The 21665-nt window shown below is 38.9% G+C and overlaps 1 protein-coding gene across 21 annotated transcripts in view; it reads right to left on the bottom strand.

Moving 5' to 3' along the window:
• Positions 1-21665, bottom strand: part of MBNL1 (muscleblind like splicing regulator 1) — a gene marked incomplete at both ends in the record, with an annotated part of 170764 nt that overhangs the window by 7112 nt on the left and 141987 nt on the right. For 6 of the 21 annotated variants that reach the window (XM_080695750.1, XM_080695737.1, XM_080695752.1 and 3 more), the window contains 4 exons: positions 2120-2273; positions 3150-3203; positions 4341-4598; positions 15964-16164. In XM_080695750.1, coding sequence (XP_080551876.1) covers positions 2120-2273; positions 3150-3203; positions 4341-4598; positions 15964-16164 — 667 coding nt within the window. The remainder of the gene's footprint in view (positions 1-2119; positions 2274-3149; positions 3204-4340; positions 4599-15963; positions 16165-21665) is intronic. The other 15 variants (XM_080695748.1, XM_080695751.1, XM_080695754.1 and 12 more) reach the window with 6 other exon arrangements.

The following is a 21665-nucleotide window of genomic DNA, read 5'->3' as shown; positions in this document are numbered from 1 at the left end:
AATTTTGCCATAAAGCCATGAGTTTGCAATCACTAGTGTAAATACTGGCACACTGCTGTGTGGTACACAAAATTTCAAGATATTGTAGTGTGTTTTATTTAAATTAGCAATGCTTTACTTTCAAGAACAGAGGGACAATTTATTCTGATTTATGGATACGTTTATTGTTTTGCCTAAGTTTAACCTTACCTAGCATGTTTTGCTCTATCTATAGACTAAAAACTACTAAAGGGAGATACTAATATAAAAATAAGGATCATACATATTATGCAACTGATGGCTACTCCTGGCAAAGAATGTTGTTACTGAAACTAATGCAAACCCATTTGAAACTGGGTATGGTGCCATATGCCTATAATCCCAGTACTTGGGAGACTGAGACAGGTGGATCACAGGTTCAAGGCCAGCCTCATCAACTTAGGGAGATCCTCTTCAAATAAGTGAAACCCTATGTCAAAAATACAAAGTAGAAATAGGGCAGGGCATATAGCTCAGAGGTAGAATGGCTCTGGGTTCGATCCCTAGTACCACAAATAAAAAATAATTGATGAGACAGATTATTTCAAGTTTTTAAAATAGCATATGGAAGATCAATTTGTTTTTCTTTTTATATTTTAAATAGGAAACTGTCACTCTAATGGTAATGTTTTATTCAGTGAAATGAACTCACAAAAATAATTTTTAAATTAGATTTGTTCAGATTATGAGAGTTACCTACAATTCCTTCAGACATTGCTTTAATAATCTGATTTACATAAATATTGATGGATTGATTTTTGGAAATAGAAAAAATCTAGGGACATGACAACTTACAAAAAACAAAATATTAATTTCTGGAAGTCTCTAAAAACCTATATATGCTGAGAAAAAAAACTCTTGGTGTAAAACATAAGAGAGTTTCCCATAGGAATGCAATGAATATGTACAGACAAACTGAAACTTGATAGATGCTATCTTATGATCATAAATGTCATTTTATCCACTGTGACTGGGTAACAAGCTAGTTTAACAGAACGTTCTAGTTAAGTGACTATTATTATAGATTTATTCTACATATGCATAGCTAATTTTCAAATATGCACCATATAAAACAGTTGTGTTTACCAATAAAACTAACATGAGTATAATTTATTTATTGGTCATGAATCAAAAACAAATTATGACATTCTCTCAAAGTATTACAAGTCTAATGTATTATGTCAAAATAGTTTAAAGGGCTGGATTTTTCATATATATACTTTTAATTAGTTACTAATTTAATTAAAACATTATTTTATTGAATAAATACCTACACATGCATTTTTAAAAATAAGGTCAAGAGGTAAAGAGGAAAAGAGAGTATCTGGCTAAAGTCCAGATTATAAGGAGTTTAGTAAATATTTTCTGAAATAAATTTAGAGTGTGTAAAAACAGTAAATTCCCAGGAATCTAAATGAATCGTTAGCCTGTGTTTTTAACTCTTAAGTCCATGTGAATAATTCTACAGTATGTATATATAACTAAGTTGGAAATAAACCAAAACCACAATTGTACATGTCAAAGAAGAATGTCGACATCATTGGCACTTGGGTCTATACCAATGAGAGCTTAGAAAAAACAGTGCCTTTGAACAATGTACTAATTGGAGCTAGGAAAAGCAGATTTAAGAGCTCTGAAACACATCATCAGTTTTTAAAATATGGTCCACTTCGGAAACAAAAAGACCAAAAATAGTCAAAATTGAGAGTCATTTTATATAATCCAAATGAACTCTTATGGAGTCTTTTAGGCAAAGGGGTCTTACAGCAGAAGAGTATCATAAAATAGCTTGACAGACATAAAACGGTGTTGAGGAAAGAGGAAAAAAAAAAAAGAAGAGAACTCTATTTCAATTCCCAGTAACACTATCACAAAGATATAGAAAACAACACCGGTCTTTAATTCATGTTTCATAGAGCTAGGATTTTATTTTTTTTATGGAAAATCCTATAGACTACATCAGATAAGTTCTTACTTTTGACCACCTTACCTTACCCTTTATCTGTGACTAGGAGCAAACCTGGGGTGTGGTTAATCTGCTCTAGTAGGAGAACTCTAATTGGATGATCAGATGCACATACACACAAAGCCAGCCCCTTACCTGGTGGGAGAAATGCTGTATGCTGTTGTAACTGCATGTTGGCTAGCGCCTGTTGGTATTGGAAAATACCAGTGTTAAAGACTGCAGTGGCACCGTTGGTTTTTTCAAGAGCAGGCCTCTTTGGTAATGGGGGAAGTACAGCTTGAGGAATTCCCTGTTTAGTGAACGAGTATAAAAAACAAATACCAGTAAAAAGAGAAAAAGAAAAAAAAAAAAGAAAAAAAATCAGTCAGAGGCCCAAATTGTTAGGAAGCATAAGCAAGCAAGCCGTAGAGCACTTAACTACCCAAGGGGGTGGAAAAATCCATAAACAAAAAATTAAAGGGGAAAAAAAAGCGAGATAAAAGCTTTAAAGGAAGCATTATTTTTGTTCACAACAAAACCCCACTAGTACGAGAGCACATGTTTTAATGCGTTAAGGTGTTTTATGTCCCATAATGCTTCAGGCTTTCCTTGAGAAGCCATTGATTTGGGAAGAGAGGAAAGCTGTGCTGCGCGCTCCATGAGGATCGACAGGTATAAGCCATGTTAATCGTTAATCATACAGAGTGACTCAAAGGTGAGGTAAACACCTACCACTCTGTCCTCCCCCTCTACCTACACATGCAAATGTCCCCCGCATGCAGACTCCGATTCTAAATACTGAACTTTTATAAACACTACAAAGTATACAATTCTATCACTAAAGCCATGCTATCCAAACAGATACGTAAATATACAGTCGAAAATACACTTTTCATGTCTCCTATTTCTTTAGAACATTGTACACAATGTGGTTTAATCCGAATGTGGACCGCTGGGCTTGCAGAGTCTCTTACCGAACCACATCCGTTTACATACTTATTTTACACTCTCCGCTAATTTTTGTCAGGAAGCCACACTCAAAGTTTTTCATTGTACTTTACAACGTAATAACAAAAAAAGAAATTATATCTATATATATATTTTTTAAATTGGTAAAAAAAAAAGAAAAAAACTTGTATCTACAATAAAGCTACATGCCAAGCTAAAAGGTGAAAGGTCATAGTACCAGGTCAAAGGTTGCCTCGAGGGGTCGCTTCAGTGATTTGACAGCCGACTGAGTCTTAATTAGCAGGCAGCGAGCACATGATGGCAATGGGCCAGTGGGGTTCAAGCGCATTAACATAAACAGCAAGCAGAGGTGCATCATGGGGGCAGCAGTGCATTTTTGGGTAGGTGAGAAAAAACAAATAAAAAAACAAATCATCGGAATGCCATATACAACGAATAACAAGACTAAGCATGCACAATAAAGGCACTATCAAGTTGTTATTAGGAGGATAACTCCTCTTTGTAGTTAATTACAAACGAGATACTCTAACAGAAAAAAAAAAGAGTGAAAGAAAGAGAAAAGGAGAGAGTCTGCCTTCTGTATTTTTGCTCAAGTATCCATAAACACACACAGAAAAGACCTCTCTCATGACTCTTTCACTGTGCTGGAGCATATGACACAGTGATTTTTTAATGCATATTTTTTGGAGATTAAGTCGTATACTTGTGTAAAAAGAGGACAACACTAAAACAGCTAAGCTCCCAATAAAATTTACCTTAAGAATATAGTTTGGTATCTAGTCTACATGATCCAATTTCTAACTCCCTGTGTGGTGCTGGCATCCTACAGAACGGCATAGTTAAGCGTCCGTAGTCGTACCGCTACGTTTATGCCACAATATTTTTTTCAGACCATCTAGATAGAATATACTATAGTTATTCAAAATCTGGCAGCTAATTCTGAGAACAGTTTTGTCCAGGTCATTCTCCTAAATAGTTCCAGATTATGTTATTGTTAAAAGCAAGATAAAATGTGAAGAGGGGCCTTGATGTGCCAACGAACACACCAAAGGAAAACCAAGGCTGGTCAGATGGCACAGAGGAATAAGAAGACTGAAAATGGCAGTATCGTTAAACTGAGGAGGAGACAGGTGGTTCTTTATGAAGCAGAGATTTCAGAAGCCCTATATCCAGAATAAGAAAGCTTATGAAGAGTTAGGCCAAGAATAGGAGCTATCTGGAGCGTTTGAGGAGTTACCCTCACTTCTGTGAACGGTAACTTCTTTATGTATTGTCTGGGATACCTGAACAAACATATCTTCAGCAAGAATTTAAAACAAAAGGTTAATAAAGGAATAGCTTGTAGTCAGATACAGTTGCTCACTTGACTTTCTGGAGGGTTGACAGGAGAGCCGCTGTCTCCACTCACCATAGCAGCTGCCGTGGCTGCAGCCTGTGCAGCTGCAGCTTGGTTGACCTGGTATTGGGCAGCCTTGATCTTGGCTTGCAGGTGTGCGGGAGGATGGAAGTATTTGCACTTTTCCCGAGAGCATCTCCCTTTGATGTAATCCATGCAGACGGTGACCGTGTTATCATTGGTGTCGATCATGGTGCTGTCAGCAGGGTGGGCAAACCGACAGTCATTTTCCCCTCTGTTGCAGTTCCCACGCTGGTACTCTCGACACACCTAGGAGGTCATTGAGCACACAGGGTTCAGTCAACAAGGAGAAGCTGTAACTCAATGTGTAAAACTGGCCAGAGAAGGCATAGCTGGGAGAGAAAAGAAATCTGCCAACGAGGCGAAAATACAACTTGAGCGATATCTTGTTTAGTCTACAGATGATAACCCCAGTTCAGTAAAATGCCTTTGAAAAAGGAAATGCACTTATGATAAATGGTAAAACTTCTCACCTAAAATTAGTTGATATGCTTACTAAGTGCCAAGGGAAATCTAGTAACTTTACAGTGAAGAAATTGGTGCACTCTGCTCCATTAATGCTACTAGTCAGCATTAATGTGACTAGTAATGAGATACAAAGAAACCATGCATCTGTTGGTGCCAAAGAACATGATCAAAACTATATTGGTCATGAGAAAAAAAAATAAACTAAATGGAAGGATATTTTACTAAATAATCTACCAATGCTCTTTCAAAGTGTCAAGGTTACAAGACAAAAAAAAAAAAAAACAACAGACAATCCTGGAATCAGAGAGAGCCTATTGATAGGACAACTGATAAAATTTGATAAAGGTCTGTACTTTGGTTAATGGTAGCTTAGTTCCTAATTTTATAACTGATTCTATGTCTATAAGATGCTAATAGTTAGTGAATAGGCAAGACCTTTGGTTCTACTTTTGCAACTTTCGTCTAAATACAAAATTATTTCCATGTGAACAGTGAAAGATCAATTTGATTGCTTTTTTTAATTAAATGTTTTATCATTAGCACTGCACTTGGTAGTGACATATACCAAATGGAAAATTGATTAGTTTATGTTATCATCTTCTTGTTTTATATTTGTTAATTTTTGTCATAGGGATGCAGGATGAAAAAAATTATTTCTGATTGGTCTGCTCAATTGTGACTTGACGATTAATGCTTCTAGTTGTCTTTATTTGAATTAGTTTGACCTTTTTACCACAAGAGGGCCATCTAAAACACAGAATCTCCTACAATTTTCCTACTCCTGCTTCAAAGGAACTTCCCAAAGCTTTCAAACACAGGCTTCAAGTATATAGTTTTTATGCTTCAAAGATCTCTCACAAAGTGAGCTGCTGCGCTGCGGACACTGCACACTTATTTTGGAGCTGAGCAAAAAAGAGAAACTGTAACTTGCTGTGCTGTAAAAGTAGACTTTTTCTTTGATTTGCATAAATAAAAATATTGCATTTAAACCTATTGTCCCTCCCCCACCATCCCTGTTATCATTACACCCTATTACTCAGCAAAGTGCATCCTAAGGAGGACTTCACTGAACCATGCTATATCTTAAAAAGAACATTATAAATGGCATCTTGTACTATTTGAAACTTTTAGCGAAGGCTTTGCATTCCATAGGCACAGCAATGGGTTAGCTACCACCTCATTCAAGTTATCTTTTTCAAATTTATTGGATAATTAACTACCATGTGCCAGACAGATATTTTGAAAGAGACCCTAAGAGCGCAAAGATGAGATAGAAAGTTTTTTTTTTTATTAATTTATTTTTTAAATTGGTGCATTGTAGTCATATATCAATCACATTGGAGTACAAGACTTGGGAGGATATACAAGCACACATCATCCAATTAGCCCTCCTCCAGCCCCCATCCCATTACCTCCCCCTCCCTCCATCCCATGCTTCTTTGGTGATTTACTTTGATACATTTGTTTATGTATCTCCTGCGTTTTAAAGAGGCTCCGTCCTCCAGTATTACATACCCTCTGATTGGTCACATTAGTTGCTTCACTATAGGGCCCTTTCTATAGCTCAACCTCTTCCTGTTGACCTTTTCCTCCTAGTTATTGCTGATTAAGAGAAGCGTCTGATTTATATTTTCTGCGATATTTCTCTGTGCATGCTGCGTTGCAAGTACCGATCCCACTCTTGATGTTCCCAGTAGTGGCCTGGCTACTCAGTGGACTGATCCAGACCTCGCTGGCTCAAGCAGCGGCCTTGCCTCATGGGAGGCCCCAGTTCTGGTCTCGCTGGCCCCTGAACCGGTCTAACCCCTAAGCTGGCTTTGGTCCCGGCCTTGGAGGCTGCAGGAGTGAACTTGCCTCACGCCAGGCTCCGATGCTGGCCATTGGCCCCTGCACCGGCCTAACCCCTTGGCAGGATTCCAATCCCGGCCTCGGAGGCCCCAGCACCGGCCTAGCCTCACGGCAGGCTCCAATGCCGGCCTTGTTGGCCCCAGCACTGGCCTAACCCCTCGGCAGGCTCTTATCCTGGCCTCGGAGGCCCCAGTACCGGCCTTGCCTCAAGGCAGTCTCCGATGCCGGCCTCGCTGGCCCCAACACCGGCCTAACCCCTCGGCAGGCTCCGATCCCAGCCTTGGAGGCCCCAGCGCTGGTCATGCCTCATGGCAGGCTCCGATGCTGGCCTCGCTGGCCCCAGCACCGGCCTAACCCCTCGGCAGGCCCTTATCCTGGCCTCGGAGGCCCCAGTACCGGCCTTGCCTCAGGGCAGGCTCCAATCCCGGCCTCGGAGGCCCCAGCACCAGCCTTGCCTCATGGCAGGCTCCGATGCTGGCCTCGCTGGCCCCAGCACCGGCCTAGCCCCTTGGCAGGCTCTTATCCCGACCTCGGAGGCCCCAGTACCGGCCTTGCCTCATGGCAGGCTCTGATGCCAGCCTCGCTGGCCCCAGCACCGGCCTAACCCCTCAGCAGGCTCCAGTCCCGTCCTCGGGGGCCCCAGCACTGGACTTGCCTCATGGCAGCAGGCTTCGATGCCGGCCTTGCTGACCACAGCACCGGCCTAACCCCTCAGCAAGTTCCGGACCCGACCTCGGAGGCCCTAGCACAAGCCTTGCCTCATGGCAGGCTCCAATGCCGGCCTCGCTGGCCCCAGCATCGGTCTAACCCCTCTGCAGGTTCCAATCCCAGCCACGGAGGCCTCAGTAGTGGCCTTGCCTCACAGCAAGCTCCGATGTCGGCCACTGGCCCCGGCGCCCGCCTAACCCCTCAGCAGGTTCTGATCACTGTCTCTGTGGTTATTATTTCAAAGGTTCCAGGTGTAATGTATTAGATCTCTGCCTCCCCTGAGTATTGGCCACTGGCATTGCCACTGCCTCCACCGTTTCAAATCCTTCCTAGGCTCTTTTTCCACTCTGAATGTTGTCCAGTGTTCCTAAGCATGCGTGATGGTAGCATTCGACGTTTGGTGTAATTTCTCCAAAAAAATAAAGTTGGTAAGATCCGGTTTCTGCTTCTCCTGAATACAAGTCTCCACCACCATCGCGGAGAACTCTTTCAACACCGCATTTCTCCTTGGTCTCTGCTAAACTCTCTCCTTACATGTGATGTTTGAGATTCTTAACAATATAGAGAAATAGCAGTCCTCTTTCACGGCAAATTTTTCCATAAGTTCCAGTGCATTTAGATAAGTTTTGTCTGCATCTCCAGTGTCCTGGCATCCATAACGGCTTTCTTACCTCCTCTCCGATATTTTTCTTTATCTTTTTCTGTTCTGGGCCCGGTTTCTCCAGGGGTCTGGTGTGCTACTCGCAGTTCGGCCCGGGGCCCAGAGTCCTGCGACCCGGGCCCCAGCTGGCGTGCCCCGCGCGCGACCCCCGCCCAGAACCCAGCGTCTTACTGGGCCTGGTTTCTCCAGGGGTCTGGCGTGCTACTCACAGTTCGGCCCGGGGCCCAGAGTCCCGCGACCCGGGCCCCATCTGGCGTGCCCCGCGCACGACCCCTGCCCAGAACCCAGCGTCTTACTGGGCCCGGTTTCTCCAGGGGTCTGGCGTGCTACGCGCAGTTCGGCCCGGGGCCCCGAGATAGGAAGTTTTTAAAAGCCTATTTGTGTTTAACTTACTGAATAGGAGGGGAGGAAGAGTATAACCAGGAGTTGTCATTTAAAAAGCAGAGGGGAGCAAGCTACTTTCCAAATCTATTTTCCTTTACTCTGGCACAGTATCAGAACTGGCAGTTAGGTTTTCCAAAACACAGATCCCCGGTACCTAACCAAAGGCATGGGGCTCATCAGCAGGACCAGAAAACAGACACAGCTAAATTCAAAAACACTCTATTCTTCAGTTTAACTTACTCTTTGCTATACTAACAAGAAAAAAAGGTCCAAAGTCAGTCTATCTGTAAGTCCTTTGATTGTGTATGTGTGTGGTTCCTGTGGATTAAGGATTGGTTTGCTGCCATTTTGCCCTCTTTGCTTTCTTTATGGAGTGTACTTAGGTAGAATCCTAAAAATATTTAAACAGAGATGATAATTAGAAATTAGAGCATATCCTAAAACTACCACTTTCTAGGCTTTCAAATGCAACTGCTTTTACCCAATAGGCATTTTCGAGTGTTTTACGTTTTTATTTTTCAATTTCTGAAAATCTCTTTTTAAAACTTGTACTGGCAAGAGCTCCAGGTCAGGCCGACTAGAAAAGTATGCCAAGCGCCAGAAGCACATCTGTATTGTTGGATACCTCACTGAATAAAACAAATTTCTCAATAAAAGGGGATCACTTGACTGCTGAATATGGCTTGGGACTGTTTGATAAATTCAAGAAAATTTTAGACTATGCTGACACCCAAAGAAATCATTTAGACACAGCAAATTATTATTAAAATATTATTTTAAAAATCATTATTAAGCCAGGCGTGGTGGCGCACGCTTGTAATCCCCGCACTTGGGAGGCAGAGACAGGAGGATCGCGCAGGTTCGAAGCCAGCCGAGCGCTGGCTTAGGAGACCCTGTTTCCAAATGAAAATGTAAAAATAGGTCTGGGAGTGTAGCCCGGAGGTAGAAGGGCTTCCAGGAACCCCAGTACCACCAAAAAAAAAAAAATCATTATTAAAATATTAGTAAATTGTAACGGACAGTTTCAACAAATTTAATAATTCAAATCAAAGTAAGAAATTATTAGTTTTTTAATTTTTATTTTTTTCTGATACTGGAGATTGAACCCAGACTCCAAGCTACACCCTCAGCCTTATTTTAATCTTTCTACAGGGTCTCACTAAGTTTCTGAGACTGGCCACGAACGTGAAATCCTCCTGTCTCAACTTACCCAAGTACTTGGGTTACAAGCATGAGCCACCCTACCTAGCTCAATATAAGACATTATTAAGACTCATTCCACAGAAAATTGGAGACAGGCAAGATGAAATTAAACCTAAAACTTCTAAAAATTGCCTCTTTTCAGTATTTTTATTCAGTCATTTTCATACACACATTTCAAGTAGTTGTTATCATAATATACCTACTACTTGGTAATATTTTGGAGCAAAAACATAGTAAAAGCATTGTATTATTTTCTGAACATTGTCCAGAGTAGCCACTTCATCAAATGGTGCTCATGAGGCAGGTAACTCTTTCAAAAGATATCTAGATTATTACCACCATTTCACATTATGAATAATAGTGTGTGTGTGTGTGTGTGTGTGTGTGTGTGTGTGTGTGTATCATGATCAGGAATCTCTGATCCTTTACTAAGAATGCTTGTGAAGAACTGGCCTTAGGAGATCACAAAATAAAAATACTTTGTATAGTTTGATAAATGGTTTTCAAACTTAAAACATTCAGGTTTAGCTAAGACAAAATTTGGGGTCAGAGCATGAAGGTTCCATTTCCTATCATTTTATCAGCTATGGAATCTTCTACATGAAAACCCTATTAACACCAACTTTAAGAGGGTGTTACACATCCTACAAATCTGATTATAATAAACAGCTTCATTATTTTATCTTTTTAAAGTATAACAAATATATTTCAAAGTAGTCAAGTAATAATGTGCTTTACAGGTAGTATTAAATTCTATAAATAAGTCATTAGTATCCTAAGAAAGTTAATGTTGACATTTGAGTTCACTCAAAACTAGAGTGTCTTTCACACGTTTTGTTTTGCTTTTTTCTAGAAGAGACCCTTTTGAAGTAATATGCTTTGTGTTTGCCATGTTCATCTAATTAATTCAGCCATCTTTGGAGAATGGCATCTAAAAGCAGAAGAAGAGAGCTAAATGTAATAGGGAACAAATACACTATATTAGTATTTTGGGAGGAAGTCAATTTAAAACTAAATAATTTTAGGAACTTGCTGAAACACGTATAAATGAAAGTTCAACAAGTATCATGGGCTTCATTTCCTATTAAAGTTTGAGCCACCATAACATTTAAAAATAATACCGGATAATTAATGATTTTTGTCAAATTGTCCATAGCATTTCTGATGATGAGTGTATGCTTTATTGCAAAGAATTTATCTGTGCTTTCCATTTCAAAAGGAAACAATATATTCCTATCTTAAAATTCTAATGGTCAGGGGAAATTGTTGTATTTAATGAATTATACAGCGAAATTCCTATGCTGAATATCTAAGGATATAAATTATCCAAAAATTGTGCAAATTTGATCCATTTTTCTTTCTTAAAAAAAGTACAGAAAAAGATATCAACTTTAGCTATCTCTTGGGATTTCTGTTAAGATAAAATGGTAGCTTTCTTTGAAATATAGAAAGTAGATTCACCATTTTCACTTATGCCAGAGAATATAAGTATACTTTTATACAACATTATTTATATTTTATAGACATTATGTAATGTATAATATATAAAATAATGTATAATATATACACATGTGAGAATTTTTCATTTATGTAAATTTACCTTATGTCAAAAAGTAAAAGTTGAATATACAGGAATGAGCAAAAAAAGGACCACTAAATTTACTTTCAGGTTTTCAGTTATTCACTCTACAAACAAGTGTATAGGCCAAAAGGACAAAAAATAGACATAACCTTAAGACAAGATCATTGATATGACAAAAGGTTCTACTCTATAATTATATTTATTTCACTTTCTAAACTGAAAATATAGAAAAAATTTACTTTTAATTTTGGTAAAAGAAAAAAAAAGTCAGGGGAAGAATAGCAAAAAATTAGATGCCAAGTTAAGATCAATAATTATTTCAAACAACTTATGAGTCTATAATCTCCACAATTCAAACTAACCACAGACACTCATAATTGACAGAGACATAGCACATTAAATGTTTTTAAAAGGGGGTGTGACTCTATTTGAAGAACTATTCCAAACCTATCAAAGTTTATCATAGATTTAAAAAAGTTAACAACATACAGTCCTGCACATAAAACTCTAAAGCTTCCTTGGAAATTTTCTAGGGAAATTGAAATATTATACATGCAGTAACCAATGAAACATCCTCCATAGAAATATAAAATTAAAATAATCCTACCAAGAAGCCTTTCCTATATTCCTGAAAGCATTTTTATCTTTTCTAAATAGAAAGTCTCCTACATATAATCATGCTAAATCAATTAAATTAATAAAATATCAATGTAGGCATGATTTTTTACTGCTATTTGGCTTAAAATGTTCTACTTTGTGTAGTTAATACATATCATCTTAATTTCTGCCCACACAAAGAAGATTTCTAGATTCTTCTGTGTTAATAAGTGATGGAAGCACACAGTATCTAGAGGCCAGAATTAGAAGCTTAGGTCATGATTACTAGAATAAAACTACATGGCACAATGATAATTTACTTTAAAACAACCAAACTTTAACTGAAAATACCAGAGGCCAAGTAGTTTTCCCACCTGGCCTGGAATAGTTAATATATTTTTCTCAGGAAATAAAAACAATATAGTTAACAGAGCAAGTGTGTTTCAGATTACTTGCATTTACAATCCCCTGTCTGATCTATGAGGGGAAAAATCTTAAGCCTCACTATAGACATACTGAATAAATCTCAGGGATGAGCGCCTACCTTTTCAACAGTAACCCTAAGTGACTATAATCTAGTTAAAAGTCTAAACACCACCATACTAGGTCTAAGAGCATATGCCAGATTCTGTAGTATTTTGTAGTTGGGATGCTAAAACTGTAAACATGTCTCCAGGAACAATGTTAAGGAACGATAAAATTTTCCCACAAGTTAAAATGTTTTATGTTTTATCAGCTTTGTGGATTGTCTTAACCTTTAAATAAGAACATGTATCTTTCTATAGTTAATTAATAGAATAACTGGTTGACTGACCCATTCATTCATTCATTCATTCATTCATTCATTTCACAAGTTATTGGACAGCATGATGAGTTTAGCAATATGCTCATGGGGACCTTTCCTCATGATTGGTAACAGACAGCAATTAAAATAACTCAAAGATATTCCTCAAAATGTCTTTTACTGAAAGATGTCTAATAACACTCCATTGGATATTGTTTTGTTTTGTTTTTTTGTGTGTGGTACTGGGGTTCCTGGAAGCCCTTCTACCACTGTGCTACACTCCCAGACCTATTTATTTATTTATTTATTTATTTATTTATTTATTTATTTATTATTTTTTAAATTTGAAAACAGGGTCTCTTAAGCCAGCGAGGCTGGATCCGAACCAGCGCGATCCTCCTGTCTTCACCTCCCAAGCGCGGGGATTACAAGCGTGTGCCTCCACGCCCAGCTCCATTGGATATTATTGAATAAATGAGGGACTAAACACATTCATGAATCCTTTCGCATCCTAAAAAGAAATTACTATGCTACTTGAAAATTAGTCAAATAATTACTCCCCTAATTACCAACTCTTTGTAACTAAACAGGGACATGACTTAAAGACTGAGTCTTTTCTCATACCTGTATATTTTAATAATTTCCCAAAATATAGTCCATGAAGTAAGCTGCTTCTTGAAAATTACAGAAAGGCATTTCAAGGTCACAAAATGGAATCTTAAAAGCCCCATCTCAGTGACTGGTATTTAAGAGATTTGCTCACTTCTAGAGAAAACCACTAAGTCTGAATTTTAGAGCACAGAAAGTACAGGGCTATAGTCTTTTGAAAAATAGCCAACAAAGTAAAGAGAAGAACAAGAGATAGATGAAGAAGCTTGTGCTGTGTGCATATGATACATGTGTATACACATTTTAAAATAAATATTTTAATATCTTGTAGCTGGTGTTAAAAGCAAGCAAGTGATTTAAAATGTCTCAGGAATGTTTTAACCGAAGGTGACCTGAGATGTCATTTGGTGCAGCACTCCCAGGTTCTATATGTGCGGAATTTCAACCCAACCACAAAGGTTTTCAGAATATTAACCCAAGCTCATCTAATTAACAATATCACAAGCACTACTGCTTGGATTTCTGATTTCCAGTTTCAGGTGTTTTTTTTTTTAATCTAATGTCTTCAAGTGCTATAAATATTTTAGTTCTTTTAAGCAATTATATAAAAATCAGAAGTATTTTAAATTTCTTTTCTGTACAATAAGTTAGAGTACGATGATAAAATGGAGTAAAGAACGAGCCAATATTCTAACTGATGTAGACTATTTTCATCTCAGAAGAAATTCAAAATTGAAAAGTATTAAAATAGAATGTAGACTGAAACTCCAAATAAGCAAACACGGACAATTAATAAATAATCATGTGCATTGGCTGAAATGTCTTTTACACTCCAATATGTCATGTAATTAGCAGGCAGAGGGAAAGATGTGCCTTGTAGTTTCACACTGCAGCATGCTAGCAGGCTGTAACAGTGACACGGACTCAGAGCCTGTTAACAAGAATTAGTGGGGACGCTGCAGTGCTATCAAGAATTCAGATAAGTGGAAGTCAAGCTCAAAGGGAAAGATAGTCAATGCAGCAGTATAGTGTGTTCTCACCACAGCAGGAGAAAACAGACACAACACACAAGGTAACTCTTCATAGTTTAGAAAAGTGCACCCAAAGACAGATGTGTCCACTTCAATTAACCACCACAAACTATAACTGATGATAGACTACCTAAAATTGTGGGAGGGTCTGTTTAGAAGCATTCTGACCATACAGCTCAGCCTTTTAATGTCTCCATTCTCTCAGTTTTTTTTTTTAATATCATCACCTCTTAATAATTAATTTATTAACATTCATCTCAGGCCGCCTCTTTGGTTCCCATCAATCAATCAACACTTATGCATTAAGAACCCGGAGTTTGCTTTAGGAAGGTCAAGAGGAATAAATCTGCTCCAAATGCTGAGCATTCAATAATTTAAAATGTTTGGAATGAATGCATTGCATTTTGTCCTGATTCATCGGCAAGCAGCATTAGCTAATTAATGATCAAGTACAACTGTGTAATAAGAAACCATCCCAAAGCCCAGCGCATCTCTAGAAGGACAAGTCCTTTCACGTCTCTCTTCCTAATTTCTTTGTAAAATGAAGGTGACACTAGTATCTTCCTTATAGAATTGAAGGGGTTCGGGGTAGAGACAAAAGGAGAAATGATGAAGGAAAGAATTCAAATAATGCTGTTTTTAGTTGTAGCCCTACCAATCTCGCTAACACGAACAGGGAAGGAGTGGGATACAGAGGGAAACACACAAAGAGGTCCTCACTATGGTGTATCATTATAGGTATAAAAAAAGATCGTCCTGAGGATTAAATGTGCTGCACATGTCTGATCAATGGTTGCAAATATGCTGAAATCTGAGATGCTTTTTAATGTATGGCACAGAACTTAATAAGATATCGGTACTGATTAAGTTCCTGCTATACTGAAAAAATTATTAGGGTCAATTATGTTCATATGACAGCCTTATTTTCTGCTTTCAGTAATTAATACCTGTAGGACTTCTCTGCCCTAGGTAGAGCCTAACCAGGGGAAGAGGAAAAGGTGATTTAATACCAGTCTCTATCTTTAATTAATGTTGCCATTTCCCCTACATCTATAAGTTTACCAAATCCATTCATTCACTTCCATGCTGAAACTCTGAACAACCACTTCAAAATGAAATTTATAACTTTAATTTCTTTTTCATGTAGCAAGACCAAAGCTCATGCATCTGATCATCCTCGACAGTAGAACTTAGAGCATCAAGCAATTTCCTATTAAAAAATACTTTCATAAGAGCACATTTCACAAAGCCGCTTCGCTATTTCAGCCAAAATATCGTGCAGCTTGGGAGGAAACTTGTGATCATAAATTTTAGAATGTTTTATTCACAGTAACTAATATCTGCTACATCTTTATAAGAACAAGTCTTTGGGGTTTGATGTAATCTGCTATGTTTGATAGCAACGGCAACACATCTAAGAAGCACTTGCACACTGTGCCAGATGTTTTCCCAACTCTGTGAGGCAAGTGTCATCACTATCACCATTTTAAAACAGATGAAACTGAGGTACAGTGAAATGGGCAGCAATCTGACCCCAGAGCCCAAGCCCTTCTTCACTATTCTACACAAGGATGTTGTGGTTTTTATGCATGGTATATTCATCAAATCAAGCATATTTATCTTTTGGGAAAATGCTACAAACACTAACCCAAGACTTCAAATTTCTTACACCATCTGGCCACAGAAACACTTGGAGAATTAGAATAGAATGCATGAAGAAACCAAGGAGAGATTCCTACCTCAAGTCTGTCTGTCCGCATCAATTTCTGTGCAGCAGCTGCAGCAGCTGCAGGCACGGGGACCCCGGGATTCCCTGTAACCAACATGGGTGCTGTCGGCAAGATCTCTGCTGGAACCAGGCTTGGGGAAACAGGTCCCAGGTAGGGATTAAAGGCTGCTGATGCATTGGTGGCTAAGCTTGGTGCAACTGAAAACATTGGCTGGAAAGTGAAACAGAAAACACAAGTTAATACACAGGCCTAAATTCAAAGTCTCTCTCCTACATTATGCATTTACCATCCATCCACCCACTTGTAACATCTTTCCTTCCCTCCTCCTCTTGAATCCTAAGTTTATTTATTTCCAATTAATATAAAAATGTGTTGTTAAATAATCATTCGTCATCAATGTGTGTTTTTTAAATTATAACAGTAGGTAAATATTCATTAAATCCTCAACAGAAAATTTGAAGTATGGGGTTCATAATTCTTGGGATTTTTCTTTTATGTAATAGATCAACTGTCCAATGCAGAAACTTTTTATCATCACCTATTCTCATTTTGGTCTTGAATTAATCTTAGAAACTTGCCTAAGAGATATATTTCATAATTGCAATGCTAGATAAACTTGGAAGATCTGTTTACAACTGCTAATAGGTTTCTAGTGTCCTATTATCTGAGATAAACACAGAAGTCCCAGGGGATGACAGCACCTCACAGTCAATGTCAGCTGTAAATAATTCTCCTGGGGGATGTGAACAGGGATGAGGACATTTCTCCCTTTGAGCACACAGGAGAAAGTGTTGGTCACATTCACTCAATGCCGGTTTTTCTGTAGAAACTATAAACTTTCTACCAACTGATCATGTTCTTATTAGACATTCAACAATGAATTTACCTCCCTAGGGAGCCAAGAGTCTAAAATGTGAATTCCAAAAAAGAATATTTCTAGCCGGACATGGTGGCGCACGCTTGTAATCCCCGTGCTTGGGAGGCTGAGACAGGAGGATCGCACAGGTTCGAAGCCAGCCTCAGCTACTTAGTGAGGCTCTCAGCAACTCAGTGAGACCCTGTTTCCAAATAAAATATTAAAAAAAGGTCTGGGAGTATAGCCTGGAGGTAGAAAGCCTCTGGGTTCCACCCCCAGTACCACACACACACACACACACACAAAAGAATATTTCTAAATAAATGCTAGAGAATTGATCGAAGGAATGCATATGAAGCACAAAATAAACTGTCCCAGGTACTGAATTTCTGTCAAAAAGGCTTTGATGAGTATATAAAGATTGTTTCCACTTGTTGATAAGCAAATTTCATTATCACGACACATATCTGTTTTTCAATCGCTCCGTAGAGTTTACCTGAGGTCTATTTTAAAAATTTGTTTTTCCAGTATAATGGAGCATAATTTCCCACCTTATTCACCTTATTCCAATTCTTAAAGTTTTTAAATTCTTTTTTTTTTTTTGGTAGAACTAGAAATTAAACTCAGGGGCAGGGGCACTCTACCCTGAGCTATACCCCTAGCCCTATATTTTCTTTATTTTGAAACAGGGTCTCACTAAGTTGCAGAGGGCCTCACTAAGTAGCTGAGGCTGGCTGCGATCCTCCTGTCTCAGCCTCCCAAGTATTGGTATTACGAGTGTGGGCCACCATACCTGGCCTAATGTTTTCATTCTTAAAGTTTAATATTTTGAGCCTGGCGTGGTGGCGCACGCTTGTAATCCCCGCGCTCAGGAGGCAGAGACAGGAGGATCACGCTGGTTCGAAGCCAGCCGTGCGCGCTGGCTTAGAAGACCCTGTTTCCAAATAAAAATGTAAAAATAGGTCTGGGAGTGTAGCCCAGAGGTAGAAGGGCTTCCAGGAACCCCAGTACCACCAATATATATAATGGATCCTGTTCTTTAAGTTGTGGCTAACAATTTATTTTCTTTACCAGGTGGAAAAGAAAAGAATCATAGAATTGTTTCTAGAATGAAAGTGACATTACATCATATAACATTAGATTAGAAAGTCCCTCTTTCTTCCTTCTAATAGGAATAAGAAGTCAGGCAATGCTAGAGTATATACAGTTTTCAAGAAAGCTTTAGTGCAAAGCTTGATGTAATGTGAGGTAGACATTACATAATAATTCTAAGAGCACAAAAGAGATGCAATAGAACAGAAAACATAGCCTAGTTCTAGTCTGGATGTCACTCATCCTCTATTTAAAAGAATAAAGTGGAATCAAAGTGTCCATTTTTCCAAGGGCACTAGGGTATTCCTGCCTCTCAGGAACACTTGGCAGTGTCTGGACATGCATTTTAGTATCACAGCTGGGTGGTGCTATTATATCTAATGGAAAGAGGTCAGAGACGCTGTTTCATCTCCCACAATTCAAAGGGAAGCACATCACATCACATAAATATCCAGCTCCCACAGTTAACTGTGCCAAGGTGGAGAGCGTCATCTTAGGGGATTTACTACTCAGTTGGCCTCACAAATTGTATGGGGACAAAATTCTTTGAAGTTAGCATATGAATTTTTTTTTCTAAGAAGAAGGTACAAATAGAATAGCTCACACATAATTGGATTAACTTGGGAGAAGAACCAATGAACCACAGATTCCAACAATATTTTCAAGATAAAATTCTTAGATATCCAAATATGTTGGCTCAAATGCCATAGTTAGCTGCTCTGCCAGGCTGACAGCTCTTGCTTGATAAAGTAACCTACAGTAACACCTGCAATCACCAACCCCGCAAAGTCTAGAGCAGCTACCCTTAGACAGCAGGAGACTGTGCACTGCAAACTACCAAGAGGCTGTCAGAAACTGGGGCCCAGTCCGCATGTTCACTGGTTGCCCAGGCAGCAGCAGGACAAGAGTTGACCTGCACAGTGAATGTGAGTTGATCCTGATTTTCTATTTCAAAAATACTCAGGTTAAATCTGTACACTGTTGCCTGCTTTCAGGTAGAGTATATGGAAATGCAGCCAGCCAGCACTCTAATGTCTCTATTAGAGATTTAAGAATGATAAGAAATGTAGCATGGAGAACTGAAAGACAAGTTTAGAATTTGGAGAACAGGAATGACTATAGTTCTTTGCATTTCATTGCTGGGAGTTAACATGAATTTCCAGATAAGCATAGTTTGAATGTTTGCTTCAGAAAGTTACAAAGATGTTTATATCACCGTACACAATCTACTCTAATTACCGAAAAGCAATGGTCAAATTTTCAAATTTATTTGGAAGGAACAAAATTGTTCTTATTTTAACAAAATAAGACCAATGGGCCAAAAAAATAAAGTGTTGCTAAATGTCATCAAGAAAAATACAGTGAAAATCTACAAATGCATATACTATAGCTGTTGCATGTTACAGGTAGTATTTCTATCATATAAAATATTGATCCTGCCGGGCGTGGTGGCGCACGCTTGTAATCCCCGCGCTTGGGAGGCGGAGACAGGAGGATCGCGCAGGTTCGAAGCCAGCCGCGCTGGCGTAAGAGACCCTGTTTCAAAAATATAAAATAGGTCTGGGAGTGTAGCCCGGAGGTAGAAGGGCTTCCAGGAACCCCAGTACCACCAAAAAATAAAAAAGAAAAAAGAAAATAAAATAAAATATTGATCCTGTTACCTGGCAACCATCTCCCCTCTGAATTGTTTATATGGATTTGTCACATTAATTGATTTTATTAAAACCTGAGGACTTTAAGGGTACTGTCCCCCAAGTAAAGTCCACAGCAGCTTTTAAAAATGCAAAACATCAACTACTTGGTAAACATTATTTCCCATCTAACCTCTCTTGTTAAGTAGAGCTATTGTTGAAAAAGCAGAAAATCCCTAACAATAGCACTGTACTTTGAAACCTGATTCCAAAAGCTAAAAAGAACAAAGATTTGAAAAAGAAAAAAAGTGCCACATTCACTCAACTCTTTGAAAATTTTGTAAATGTGTTGAGTAGCTTTTTACAATGATTTTTTTCAGAGTATCTTGTGTGAGATTGGTCGCTGCCAGCAAGTCAGAGAGAGACCTAAACAGATTAGAAAAGAACCTGAACTACTCCAAAGTCAGCTCTGATTCTTGATGGTGTCCTACAGAGAGCTCAGCAGGTTTGGAAGATCTGCAATGGCATTATCAAATGCCATCCTTTTTGCCCTGAAGTACTCATGGGATAACATAAACTAAGTAACTGGTGTATTTGATACCAACTACATCCGGGTGATTAGGATCTGCGGACATCTTTGCTCCTGGGAAGGCATAAGGAAGGTTGGTTCTTGACTGCTTTTTGCCAGTGTACACCCTCAACAGAGAAAACACAAACTGCAAATTCACACATTCTGGTGCTGTTTATGGGTTAATCACTTGTTTGCTTTAAATGAGACGTTCTGCTTCCATTAAGGTAATCAGGCTTCATTATGCAAAAATATTATTCAGTTTCACATTATGACCCTAGTTAACTACGCAAACATGATTATTACTAGTAATTCCTTGTTTGTTGTATGCCAGCATTATGCTTAGAGTCTCACCTGGGCTATTGTATTTAATCTTCATTACATAAAATCCCTGGGTGACTTTTTTGGGTGGGAATGGAGCTAGGGGAGGGAAATATTTAGTCCTCTGCAAGATCCTGAGAACGCAGAATAGTGCCAGTCACTCAGTGAAAATTTGCTGAATGTGTAAATGACTGAATGAGTAAGTGAATTACAGCCTTATTGGGTGGGTATTATAAACCCATTTTACAGATAAAAATCTCACAAAGATTATGTGTCCACAGTCATAAATGAAGCCAGGCGTGGTGGCGTATGCTTGTAATCCCAGCATTTGGGAGGCTGAGACCGGAGGATTGCAGTTTGCAGACAGCCTCAGCTACTTAGTGAGGTCCTCTGCAACTCAGTGAGACCCTGTTTCGAAATAAAGAATAAAAAAATAGGGCAGGGGGTGTGGCTCAGAGGTCGAATGCCCCTGGGTTCCATCCCCAGACCCACAAAATAATAATAATAATAATAATAATAATAATAATAATAATTAATAATAAACAGTCATAAATGAGTGAATGGAAGGCCTCAATCTAGACACAGGTATCTTGATGCCAAGTGGTTCTGAAATCAGTAGTTCTCACTGACTGGACCAGTTGTCCTTTAAAAACACTTAGACGACTTTAATATGTGAATGCCATGGCCTTCATCAGAATCCCCTTATCAGAATCCCCTGAGAAATGTACCTGAGTGGCAGTATTTTTGGAAAGTTCTTGTTAATTTCAATGTCATGCACTCTGTGGTTTTCTACAGAAATAGGTTCCCTTTTCTGATTCCACCTAAGGCCTCTAACAAGTCATGTTCTCTTAGGGCTTTCTCTTGAACATGTTTCTTCTTGCACAAGAAATGCTACCGTTGCACGCCCACTGGTTTAACTTCTAATCATGCTTTATGAACCAGGACTCTTCCTCTTGATGCCTCCCAATTACCCACAACACCCAGAAGCAGCATTTACTACCCTCCGTCCCCACAGGAAGCCTCATCACCTGAATGCAGCATCTACCCATACACACCTGTGCTTAATGACCATCTCCCTGCTCTCAGCCTCCCACAGGACATGTTGCCTTTCCTCTACAACTGATGCTTACTGCATATATTACTATAAATGCCTGCTAAAGTCTGCCTATAAACAGCATCTATCCAAGGCCTCTACAATTATTGCTCAACACATATATTAATGGATTTGCTAAGTGCTTTTCTT

The sequence above is a fragment of the Muscardinus avellanarius genome, assembly GCF_963383645.1.
Source record: "Muscardinus avellanarius genome assembly, chromosome: 5".
NCBI lineage: Eukaryota > Metazoa > Chordata > Mammalia > Rodentia > Gliridae > Muscardinus > Muscardinus avellanarius.
Note: the sequence above shows the minus strand (reverse complement) of the source record. Positions and strands in the feature narration are given on the sequence as shown.